The following is a 13,246-nucleotide window of genomic DNA, read 5'->3' as shown; positions in this document are numbered from 1 at the left end:
CATCATGAAAAAGGTTTAAAAAAGGCCTTAACACATTCCCACCCATAAAACCACCATTCCAGCATGGGACTTAAAGGTAATACTACACACATTTATGGTTAAACCATTTGAACCTATGGCCACATGCTCATTGCTACAGCTTTCAGTCTAAGTATCATTTTTGATGGCCATTACTACAGCCAGAAGAGTTGGGGAACTGGCAGCACTTATCGCTGATCCATCCTGTACTTTATTTTAAAAAGAAAAGGTAATAGTAAGACTACGTTTGAAATTTCTACCAAAAATCACATCATCATTTCATATCAGTCAATCAATATACTTACCTGGGTTTTTTCCAAAACCGCAAGCAGATGCAGAGCACACCAGACTACACAGGCTGCATGGCAGTCAAGCACTCCCTTTTTATCTACAGAGAACAAAAAAATTTCATAAATCCCCAAGACTGTTCATCTCAACTACAGAATGTTCTTTGGGGCACCCAATTTCTGAACAGAGATTCTCAATGTGGCCATATCCTTTTATAGAACTTTGTTGTGAACTAAATACCATACCTAAACATACTCCAGAGCTGCTGCCACCTCCTGGCTATTCCTTCACAGCATCCCAATCGATGATCTCTGTCAGGCAGCGATGTACACATCAGTACACACTTTTATGAAACATTATGCAACTGAACAATACTCATCAGATGACATCCATTTTAAGCGTCTGTCCTGATGGTTGCTCAAGATTATATTCCAAAAGTCCCACCAGCCACAACAGGATACTGCTCCTTAGTTATCTTATGTGAAACACCCACAGTGACACTCTTCAAAGGAGAAGAAGAGGTTACTTACCTGAGCAGTAAATGACATTCTTTGAGATGGGTGTCCCTGTGGGTGTTCACCAACCCATCCCTCTTCCCTTCCATTCAGATTTATAATATGTTTCCATAGTAGAGAAGGAACTGAGGGATGGTGGGTTGTAGGCAACAATTGACAACAGCTACAGGCACAAGCCACATACCACACATGGGCTGCCACCAGGAGGTACTGCTGCTGAAAAATGTCCTATTATAAGTGCAGGGTACTAAGACACTTTATGTGGAGCACCCACAGGGGGACACATCTCAAAGAATATCAGTTCCTGCACAGGTGACTAACCTTCTCCTTTGAGCTTGTGCAGAAAAGCTATATAGTGAGACATTTACACAAGTTCAGACTGAGGTGTAAGTGGACAAAGATATATGCATATGGATTCCACCTCCATGTGTGCTAGATCCTGTGATTTCTGGATAATTCCACCCTGTAGCCAGGGGTGAGGGCTTGATAGTAGTCTTCTCCCACTGAGGTGAGACCTTGATGTTCCATCATGTTGCATCTCATCACATACAGTATGACCAAATATTTGAAAGATACTAGAAGGCTGTGGACAATGAGTGCTGACTAATCTGTGGAAGACAAAGGCTCATCCTGCCAATGTGCATTCAAAGATGTCCAGTGGCTGCTGTCATAAATAAGTATCCATAGAGCTCATGAAATAGAGGAAGTTGATTTGGTATTAAACTCTTCCTCTGGCTCTACTGCTGGTCCCACCAGTGTAAGCGCCTCTTCTTTACTTTTCCCTGTTGTCTTGGGCATGTGTTAAATTTCTAAGAAGGAAGCTATTTGAGAAAGCATGTAACTAGAGGTAAAGGACTTGTTTGATTTAGTGCTTTTTCCAATTCAAGAATCATTCAGAAATAAATTCATGTATTCATTTATTTACTCTCTGTAATTGAACGGATTAAGTGAACAAATTTTGACCTATGCAAGTCTGTGAATTTGTTCACTACAGCTATTTGTTATTTGTCACTTGATATATTTTCTCCTTGGTAGGATGATGGAAACTTTAAGAGTAGAATGATGAATGGTGAATTCTGTTAATGGGAAAGAATAGTCATGTGAAGAACAGCCATTCCTCCCAGCACTCACATATAAAACAAACAAACCAGTCAAACACAACCTTAAAAACATTACTCTGTCTGTTTGAAAATAGCTAATACAAAGGAGCACAGACATTTGTAATGCACACAGATATTCACACTGTTCTGTAATATTCATCCAGCTGTATGTGCTACTTCAATGCAAGAATATGGACAGTCTATGCAAGCTTGAAATTTAGTTTGCTACCACAGTTTTATATTTATGAAGTGGCAGAGAGAAGTCAGTCTCTTTCCTAAGAATGCAGTTGTGCACCCAGAACATTATTCTTATAATCATTATGATTGTACTATAATGGCACCGGGAATAAAATAAGGAAATTGTATCATTACCAAAAAAAAATCAAACTACTCAAAAAAGCAGAATATAATATAGTGTGGTATAACAAAACTGGGTACAGTTTGTCCACCTGTATGCAGCTTTTAATATATGTAAGCGTTTTTGTGGAAATAGATTTCTTTTTTTGTTCAGACTATCATGGGGAAATTCTACAATTCATAACTAACCAAGTGGTTAGACTTTTCATTTTTGCTTTTGCAATTAGCACAATTAGTTGGTTGTGTGGTTATGCCATTGTTGTTCACACCAAGTAATACCACTGAAGACAGTGGTGCTGCTCACTGTGTAAATTCTTACTTGGTGGTCAGCAGTGGCAGAAACTGGTCCTAAGCTGTTTATTGGAGCAATATTATTGGTTTGTTGTGCCTTCATTGCTTTTGACACAACATTTTATATCTTAGAGTCATAATATTTATTTGATAATTTTGTTCCTTGCTTTGTTTTTTTTTTCTTTTGCAGTGATGTCTTCTGTGGCTTTTTGCTCTGTAGCAATCTTACACGAGTTCCACAAATTGGTCATCTTCAGGGAGAAATTACTCCAACCTCTTTTTACCACCAGGGACGTGTGGTAGATTGCAGGTAAAGGGAAACAGAGCATACATAAATGTGTATTCTATCCATAACCAAATTGGATGGATTAAGAGATAGCTAATGTAATTGTTAATGAGGAATCATCAAAGGGGTTTGTTTCTAGTGGGTTCCACAGATTTTGGTTCTTGACTGTAAGCTATTTAGCAATTTTTATTAATGATCTGAAAGAAAAAAATAAAACCATCACTCAAAGTTTACAGATGACACAAAAATTGAGGGAGTGGTAAATAAAGAGGACAGTTCAACGGTAAAGAGTGATCTGGATCACTTGATATGCTGGGCACAAACAATGTTGAGTTTTAATTAGCTAAAATGTACACATTGAGGGACAAAGAACATGGGTCATACTTACTCGATGGGAGTATTTACCCTGAAACTCAGTGAATCTGAAAAAGGTTTGGGGGCTGAGGTGGGTAATCAGCTGATCATGACTTCTCAGTGTGATACTGTGGCTAAAAGAGTGAATGCAATCTTTGGATGCATAATAAGGGGAATTTCAAATCGGGGTAGAGATAATCTGTAGTGTTAATCGAACAGTGTCCTGGTTTGGTGTCTACAATTCAAGAAGGGTGTTGATAAATTGGAGGAGAGTGAAAAAGCAGCCAAGTGATCAAAAGGATTAAAAATCATATCTTCATAGTGATAAATTTAGGTCCTAGAGCCTATTTCCATTTACAAAGAGATTAAATGCTGACCTGATCAGTCAAGAGGTACTTAAGGGAAACACATATTTCAAAGTGGGCTCTTCAGTCTAGTAGAGAAAAAATAAAAACATGATTCAGTGTCTTGAAGCTGAAATTAGATGAATTTAGACTACAGGTAAGGTGTACATTTTTGACAGTGAGGGTTACCAATCATTGGACCAATTTACCAAGGGGCATGGTGTGTCCTCTGTCATGGACAATTTTTAAACCAATATTGGATGTTTTACTAAAAGATATGATCTAGGAATAATTTGGTGACGTTTGTGGCTGAAGGCTGTCTAAAGTGAAATGTTACATCAGCATTACTACGTCTTTCAGGAGTATAAAGAATCCACAGCCTTGAGCGAGAACCTAGTACAGACAGAAGAAGTAGGTCAACAGAAGAATTATACAGTGACAGGAGAGCTGGATTGTATACAATGAGAAGAACAAATTCCCCTGTGCTGAAGTGCGTACACTGAAGTTCTACCACAGAGCAGTACCTGTGCCACATTAGTGTCTTCAGTGGAGACATAACCTGTGTTATCAAGAAGTCAGACTAGATCATCACAATTGTCCCTTCTGATAGTGAAATATAGGACTCTGTGAAAAAGATAAAGATAAAAATGTAAATGGCTACATTTAAATTTGTTAAAGTTAAAAGTCACTATTTGCAATGTTATTTTTCCTTTTGTTAAAAATCCCTGTTCTCCATTTAATACATATAGAAATACATATAGATCAATAGGCTGCCTTTCAGAGACTGGTATCAAACCTTACTGTTCAGCATCTATGAAATGTTTGAGAATCATGAACCAGAAGGGCAAAAGATGCATATTAAAGAAGAATATCATGGTTTGGAGTAGTACTGTATCAAGAAGAATTGTTTGTTTTATATAATGATTGTGGTAGGAGGAGATCTTTAGTTATCAGTTAATTGGTCATAAGACATGGTTTTTATTGCCTTACATGTAGATTAGTGGATGGGTGCTTTTAAAAAATTAAATAATATTTGATTATTAAGAATGCTCCCTTGTGCAGATACACAGCCATTCTTCACCATATTTACTCCCTGTTCCCATTTGAGATTAGAGTATAAGAAAAAACATTTTTCATACAATATGTACAAATTGTGTGAACTAGTAACATTTTCTAGAAATACCATTGTATAGTATGAAAAAAGATGTTCTGTCAGTTATAGATATGTAAACTATGAGCAAATTAAGGCTGCAAAATCACCATATTACAGCTGCTTCATGTCAGTGCTTAATATCAGAGGTGTGCAATTAATAGAAAAATTGTGGTGTGAATTTGTGAATACCATCTTCTTTCCTATAGTGTGCTGTGGAGTTAAAGGGCTTTTATCATCCTTACCGTTAGTGTGTTTTAATATTTTTAAAAGGCTCCTACCATACCATTAATAGTATTTTAAATCTTCTTCTCCTAGTGGTGCTCATGTGCTTCTAGATGATGATACAGATTTAGGTTATGTGGAAGATGGAGCTCCATGTGGCCCTCACATGATGTGCCTAGACAGGAAATGTCTACCTATTCAATCCTTGAATATAAGCAGCTGCCCTGTTGGTTCTAATGGAAAAGTCTGTTCAGATCATGGGGTAAGTCCACATCTCAGTAATAGCAGATAAGTGCTGTCCATATTTCAAAAACCAACAGGACTCAGTGTACAGTATAGTGTTCTGTATCTAAAATCTTCAGCCAGGCATCCTGATTTCATTAATATACACATCTTAGATTTTGTGACATATTTTAATTCTATGACTGTGTGAAAGGTGCAAGTAACATTTGAAGAAACAAGGTTTTAAATAGTATAACACAATTCACTATAACAAGAAGTCTTGTGGCACCTTGTAGACTAACAGATATTTTGGAGCATCATAAGCATTCGTGGGCAAAGACCCACTTCATCAGATGCATCAGTTGGGGGGGTGGTTTCAGAGGGGTATTTAAAGAGTGGGGTCCCAGTAAGAGGGAGGGCCAGAGCTGACAAGGTCTATTCAGCCAGGTGGAAATGGCCCAGTGTCAACAGCACTTATCAAAAGAGGCACAAAACAAGTCAGATCAGATGGGGGACGTGAGCCTTTGTCAGAGTTTAATGGGGAGCTCAGACCAGCTCCTCCCCTCATTCAGCCAGGAGCTTGCACTGCTCTCACTGCTCTCCAGAAACTGGTGCCTCTGCTGCTGGAGCTGCTGCTGCTTCACCTGTTTTTAATCTGTTGCAAACATTTCACAACTGTCTTGGAGAAGCGTCACAGGAAAGAGACTCAAGTGGCTGATGCATTGTGAGGGCGGGGTCATTGTTCTGGGGGACGGGTTTAGCAGGAGCCACCGTATTTTTCTCCTGGGCTCAGTGTGGAGACTAGTTGGCACTTTAGTCCCTTCAAAGAAAACTGTAAATCAGAGAAAACTATGTCTTTGAGAGGCCACTGATTGTATCTGCAGGAAAGCCAGATAAAGATGCATTGGGTCGTAGGTTTGTTTGCAGGGCCACAATGCCAGGCCTTCATGCAGCCTCCTTTCTTGCCCATGCCCAGCCCTCCCCAGTCTGCAAATCGCAGGATCCTCCCACTGCGGGGTCACCTCCAAACCTCAGCCTGGGCTTCCGTCAGATCCTGAGCTGCTCTGTCTGCTTCTGGTTGCTCTGTTGCCACAGAGGTGGTTGGATACATTGCAGGGGAGTGTCATGAGGTGGGAGAGGAGGCCCCCAAAGCCACATGCTCCTTGCAAGCCCTGATGGGAGGGTTGGGGCGGTGGAGTCCAGCTGGGGCAGGCATAAAAAAAGGGGGCTGTGCACAGTGGGCAGGGGGGTTTCCATGCTCAGCTGTGGTCCCACAGCTTTTACTTGGATTACACAACTCACTTGGAGTTAACGACTTACTAAGAGCTTGACCAGAGAATGCAATTGTGCCAGCAGACTGCATGGGACTGCCAGGGTAGACAGCAACCCACATTTTGGGAACCCCTGGTTTAAACTATACTTAGTTTTGTCATTATTTCCTCTCTAGTACTTTTGATTAAGGATGCATACAAGAAATGGAAACGTGGACAGTTGACTAAGGAGGAGTATAAACATATGGCTGGAGAATGCCGGGCAGTAATCAGGAAAGCGAAAGCACAGTTGGAACTGCAGCTGGCAAGGGATGTGAAGAGTAACAAGAAGGGTTTCAACAGGCATGTGAACAATAAACAGGTTATCAGAGAAGGTGTGGGACCATTACTGGATGAGGGAGGTTACCTAGTGACAGATGATGCAGGAAAAGCTGAAGTACTCAATGCTTTTTTTGCCTCAGTCTTCATGGACAAAGTCAACTTCCCCAGGATGGTCCTAGATGATGCGGTATGGGAAGGTGGAGGGCAGCCATCTGTGGGAAAGGAACAAGTTCCGAGCTATCTAGAAAAACTAGATGTGCACAAGTCCATGGGTCTGGATTTAATGCACCCCAGGGTACTGAGGGAATTGGCAAAGGTCATTGCTGAACCTTGGGCCATTATCCTTGAAGACTCTTGGAGATCGGGGGAGATACCAGATAACTGGAAGAAGGCAAACGTAGTGCCCATCTTTAAAAAAGGAAAGAAGGACAATCCAGGGAACTATAGACCCGTCAGCCTTACCTCAATCCCTGGGAAAATAATGGAGGGAATCCTCAAGGAATCCATTTTGAAGCATTTGGAAGAGGGGAAAGTGATGAAAAGTAGCCAACATGGATTCACCGGGAGCAAGTGCTGCCTCACCAATCTGATTAGCTTCTATGATGAGGTAACAAGCTCTGTGGACATGAGGAAGTCAGTGGATGTGATATACCTTGACTTCAGCAAGGCTTTTGGTCTCCCACAACATTCTTGTCCATAAGTTAAGGAAATATGGATTGGATCCTTGGACTATAAGATGGATAGAAATCTGGCTTGATGGTTGGGCCCAACGAGTAGTGGTCAATGGCTCAATATCTGGATGGCAGTTTGTTTCAAGTGGAGTGCCACAAGGCTCGGTTCTGGGGCCGGTGTTATTCAACATCTTTATTAATTACCTGGATGAGGGACTGGGTTGCACCCTCAGCAAGTTTGCGGATGACACAAAACTAGGGGGAGAGGTAGATAGGTTGGAGGGTAGAGAGGGACTCCAGAGTGACCTGGATAAATTGAAGGACTGGGCCAAAAGAAATCTGATGCGGTTCAATAAGGAGAAGTGTAGAGTCCTGCACGTGGGGCGGAAGAATCCCAAACATTGTTACAGGCTGGGGACCGACTGGCTCAGCAGCAGTACAATGGAAAGGGACCTAGGGGTTATGGTAGACGAAAGGCTGGATATGAGTAAACAGTGTGCCCTTGTAGCCAAGAAGGCTAACAGCATACTAGGGTGCATTAGGAGGAGCATTTCGAGCATATCTAGAGAAGTAGTTATTCCTCTTTATTAGGCACCGGTGAGGCCACATCTGGAATATTGTGTCCGGTTTTGGTCCCCCCAGTATAAAAAGGATGTGGATTTGCTGGAGCAGGTTCAGCGAAGGGCAACAAAAATGATTAAGGGGCTGGAGCACAAGACCTATGAGGATAGGCTGAGGGATTTGGGCTTGTTTAGTTTACAGAAGAGAAGACTTAGAGGTGATTTAATAGCAGCCTTCAACTTCCTGAAGGGGAGCTCTAAAGAGGAGGGTGAGAAACTGTTCTCAGTAGTGTCAGATGGCAGAACAAAGAGTAATGGTCAGAAGTTGAAGAGGGAAAGGTGTATGTTAGATATTAGGAAAAATTTCTTCACCAGGCAGGTGGTGAAGCATTGGAATGCGTTGCCTAGAGAGGTGGTGGATTCTCTATCCCTTGAGGTTTTTAAGTCCCAGCTGGACAAGGTCCTGGCTGGGATGACTTATTAGGGGTTGATCCTGCTTGAAGCAGGGGGCTGGACTAGATGACCTCCTGAGGTCCCTTCCAGCCCTGTGATTCTGTGATCAAGGGTCTTCACTACTGATCAAACATTTAGTTTTTCAGGCTAGTTGTGCTTCTTCCTCCCAACTCTTTGAGGAGAATGCAGGACCAACAAGGCATAAGATGGACCACTATAATTTCTACAGCTGTGTCCCACGAAGGACTGGACTCTATATGAAGAAGTTATTTTCTTATTGGCTATGTCTACACTCAGGAAAAACTTCAAAATGGCCATGCTAATGGCCAAATCGGAGAATACTAATGAGGTGCTGAAATTAATATTCAGCACCTCATTAGCATGCTGCTGGCGCAGCACTTCAAAAGCACTGTGTTTCACTCGTGCGCAGCTCGTCTGCACGGGCGGGTCCTTTTCGAAAGGACCCTGCAAACAGCTGATGGGAATGGGGGATTTTGATGTTTGCAGGGTCCTTTAGAAAAGGACCCCTGTGTAGATGAGCTGTGCATGAGCGAAATGTGGCACTTTCAAAGTGCCCCAGCCAGCAACATGCTAATGAGGCACTGAATATTCATTTCAGCGCCTCATTAGTATTCTCCAATTTGGCTATTAGCATGGCGATTTTGAAGTTTTTCCTCAGTATAGACACCACCATTATGGGGAAGACTCAGGTGGGAAGAAGTATCAGAGAGGTAGCCGAGTTAGTTTGTATCTTCAAAAACAACAAGATAGAAAATCCCTAAAGAGAGACAGACTGAACGAAGGAGGTTGAATTGTGTTCATAGTGAAGGGAGGAGGCACAAATATGGGAGCTGAGAAAGGGAAAAAGAAATTTTCTTAACAACTCTGAAGTTCCTTTCACGTTCCTATTGTGCCTTTGCTAATCCGAATGTTCAGTTCAACAAACCTGTCTTACAAGTAAGATTAAAGTTATCTTTATCCTTCTTGATAAGCTTCTTTAGTGAATGGTAGAGGGTGCAGAATGAGATAAGGTATAAACAAAAATTACATGGCTTATTTACTTTTGATCAGCTTGTCGGTCAAATGGGTTAAGAATTATCTATAAACTATGTAGTCTGTAGTTTGTATACATTATGTTTCAGTTGATTAGATACCTTTATTCATGACTAACTGCCCTTCTAATCTTTGTAATTAAAATTTCATTCTTTCTATCTTTCCTCTTTTTCACCACACATTGTCTATCATTTTCCTCAGCAGTTTATTCTGTCTCTGATTTTCCTTTTACCATCACCAATTTACAGCCACCATTCTCTGTTGTTTAGTATTTTAAATTATATGGGTTCGATAGAAGCTCATAATTATTACAAATGTGATGCAAATTTTGGTGGGGGTAATTCCCAGATTTTCACAGAAGTATCTTTCAGAGTGCGGTTTTAATCCCTGTTCTGTTCTGGTGGAAGATAAACAGATACCAGCAGCTTCAAAGAATGAGGAAGGAGTTGTTAGTTGAAACTCAGAATTTACCCTCTCTTATACTGAAACAAGCTGCCTAGGGAAGTATGAGGCCCCTAGTTTGAAAGTGGTTCCGGTTTGCAATTATTAGTTCAAAACTGATAAATAAAACAAGTAACATAATTTATATTCCCCCTTTACAGCTTCATGAAACCAGCAAATAAGAGCTAGACTGGTGCTTCACCATATAGCTCATCCACCCAGACTCCAAGTGTCTGTTAGTCGTGAATAAAAATGGGGGTCATTATAGTTTTCCCCTTCCAGGGTATCAGAGGGTTTCTGTATGATCCCTGTCAGGCAGTTCTCCAATTCACTGCCCTGACTGTGACATTTCCCAGTGATTAGGCAGGGAACCCAGGCCTCTGCTACTCCAGGTTCCAGGAACCTTACAAATCAGTAGTTAAGGTCTGAATCATCCCAAACCTTGCAGACATTTCTCTTAACCTTTTCTTACTTTGCCTCTTTTGGGTTTCCTTCTCCTAGACCTCTCTTTCCTGGGTTCCCCCCTTTCCTTTTTAAGCCCAGAGAACAACTGAAAATTGGCACATGGCAGCCCCCTTCTGCCCTCACTGTTTGGCTTTACACAGCTCCATCAGCTACTTCTCCCCAGATGGGCCCCCATCTTAATTAGTAGTTGCTCACCAAATCCAACTCTCTTTTGTGTGATCTGTCAGGTTACTTAACTCCTTCTGAGACACATTCATGTTTCCTGGGCTTGTATAGAGCGAACACCCCATCCTAACCCGTTATATACTGCCCAAGATTGTTGATTTTCTTTACATTTCTAAACAATAATCATTCCTGTTACAGTATCTGTTCAGTAAATTTTATTCTGTGATTCTTACCTCTTATTTCTATCATATATTGAATAATCTTAATAAAGTATGTCAAAACCAGTAATGTTCATGTTTTTCTTTTCTAGGTCTGTAGTAATGAAGCCACTTGCATTTGTAATTTCTCCTGGGCAGGAACAGACTGCAGTATTGATGACCCAATCAGGGATACTCCCAGCAAGAAGGATGAAGGACCTAAGGGTTTGTGTGATTTCAGTTTCAATATTTAGCAAATGTTTAGATTATTCTTCTCTGTTAGCACCAATAGAATTAACTTATGGGAAAGGAGAGGCTTACCCCTATCATTCAGAATCAAATCCTGAAGCATATTAAAACTGTGCCTCCCATAGATGGTAAGTGCATGTTAGTTTGAAAAATGTTTGTGAATAGACTTTTACTTTTATACGCCCAGATTCCATTCCTGTAAAGATACAAACACAGATTTTTCTGTTTATCCCAATTTCCCCATTTATTTTGTCCTTTAATAGCCATCTTCATAATTTAAAATCTCCATTGACTAGAATTCCGCATTTATCACCACATAGTGAGTTTATTATTTTTCCTTTAGTAGAGATTTTTCCGTTGCTGATGTTCCTTGCGTGTTCCAAGCTGTTCTTGAGAGCTAGAACATAATGAATAGAAAAATGAAGCCTCCCTTATACAAAAGTTTATTTTATAGTATCAGAAAGGTAGCCGTGTTAGTCTTTATTTCTGACAAAACAAAACAGCAGTCATCTAGCTCTTTAAAGACTATCGACATGATTTATTAGGTGATGAGCTTTCATGGGACAAACCCATAGATCTGAAAAAGTGTGTCTGTCCCACCAAAGCTTGTCACCTAATGAGTCATTTTGTTAGTTTTTAAAGTGCTACATGACTGCCCTTTTGTTTTCTTTTATAGTGATATTCAGTGTAAAGGGGCTTCAGCTCATTGTGGACTTGGGAAGAGGTCTGACAAAGCTTAGCCTCCAAAGCATCAGATTTTAATGGTAGGGAAAAAAGAAACAGAATGTGTTAGGAACTGTTATTTTCTTATGCTGTTATTGGTGTCTCCTATTTTTGCATGTTGAATAGATGCCTCGTAGACTATATAAGAAGTAGAAAAACCTAGAAGAGCTATTAGGGCAATACTCTTCAGAAATGCTTTTCGCATGGAAAGGTATGAACTCAAAATTGTGGTCCCCTACCTTCTCCAAAAGACAAATATCTACATTGTCAAGAAATATAGCAACGTTGTTCAGTCCACTCAATATTTTAACTGTGTGTGGAAAACCAAAGTGGAACAGGTGTTTTCTTGATAGGGAATCTTCAGGGGTCCATCTTTCCCCACCATCATAGGGCTGTCTCATTTCTATTTCATCTAGCATAGTTCCCTGCTCTTTCCATTCCATGAGGTCATGTCTGACTCTGTGAAGTGCCATCTGCAAGGACTTAATAGGGAAAGTCTTCCTTTCTGTGCAGAAGGATGAGATGCATTTAAGAGATCTGTAATTCTTGTTCAATACAAGAAAACCCTTGTTCAATTTATAAACAAGAATATTGAATACAGGTAGGGAAGTACATCTTGCCACTTAGATCAAATTCCCATTCTTCAAACTTTTTTTAACTTTCAGAATGGAAAAGCCATTCTAGAAATTAACATAGTGATTATGAGATAGTCTGGGAAAATGTCTTTGTGGATGGATATTGCGAGTAATTGCAATGAACAATATTTTACCAGCCGATATGGACAAATAAATTACTATAATACAGTATGGTGGATATACTGAAAAATACACTTCATATGTTTAGTTTTCTTTTTAGTTGATTCTTATACAAGAATGAGTCATAAAGAGAATTAATGGTTTTCTTAAATTTGTGGCAATATTAGTTTATTGAAACTGAATACCCAAGAGACTCATGACAGCATATTGGACCTGGACTACTTTCTCCAGTTTATTTTGGTCAATTAACAAAGAAATCCAGTTCGGAAAAGATGTCAAAGTGTGAAGAAATAAAAACTCCAAAGTACTTGAGTACTTCTTATCATGATTTTCTTTTTATTTCTAAAAATACATAACTCATATGTCAGCATACAAACAACAGACATGAACTAAAATGCTTTCTATATTTCTTTAGCACAAAATGTGAGTTCCATAACATTGCAGAAGGAAGAAACTCAATTTTCTCAAGATTCAGATAACACAGATTCAATTGTGAGAACATCACAACTAGATTAACTTCAGTGTCACAAAATGTCATCTGGTATGACCATAGGTTTTAAAAACATGCTAGGATTATTGCACTCTGACTCACAAAATCAATGCAGGGGAAAATACATGACATGAGAGCCTTTACAAATCTGATGATAGAAACCTCAGTGGAATTAATCTCAAACCTTGCATTTTTACTTTTTTTGGTTGTGAATACTGCAATGCAATGTATCGGTTTTCTAAGAGGTTGACTTCTCTTAGACTATGTCCAAACTTAGAGGGT

The 13,246-nt window shown here is 40.0% G+C and overlaps 1 protein-coding gene across 5 annotated transcripts in view; it reads left to right on the top strand.

The window, feature by feature from the left end:
* The window catches only part of ADAM23 (ADAM metallopeptidase domain 23), a 178,241-nt gene that overhangs the window by 143,378 nt on the left and 21,617 nt on the right, over positions 1–13,246 (top strand). For all 5 annotated transcript variants that reach the window (XM_075001866.1, XM_075001868.1, XM_075001867.1 and 2 more), the window contains 3 exons: positions 2,760–2,879; positions 5,022–5,190; positions 10,861–10,972. In XM_075001866.1, coding sequence (XP_074857967.1) covers positions 2,760–2,879; positions 5,022–5,190; positions 10,861–10,972 — 401 coding nt within the window. The remainder of the gene's footprint in view (positions 1–2,759; positions 2,880–5,021; positions 5,191–10,860; positions 10,973–13,246) is intronic.

This window comes from Carettochelys insculpta, chromosome 8 (genome assembly GCF_033958435.1).
Source record: "Carettochelys insculpta isolate YL-2023 chromosome 8, ASM3395843v1, whole genome shotgun sequence".
In the NCBI taxonomy this organism is placed as follows: Eukaryota; Metazoa; Chordata; order Testudines; family Carettochelyidae; genus Carettochelys; species Carettochelys insculpta.
Note: the sequence above shows the minus strand (reverse complement) of the source record. Positions and strands in the feature narration are given on the sequence as shown.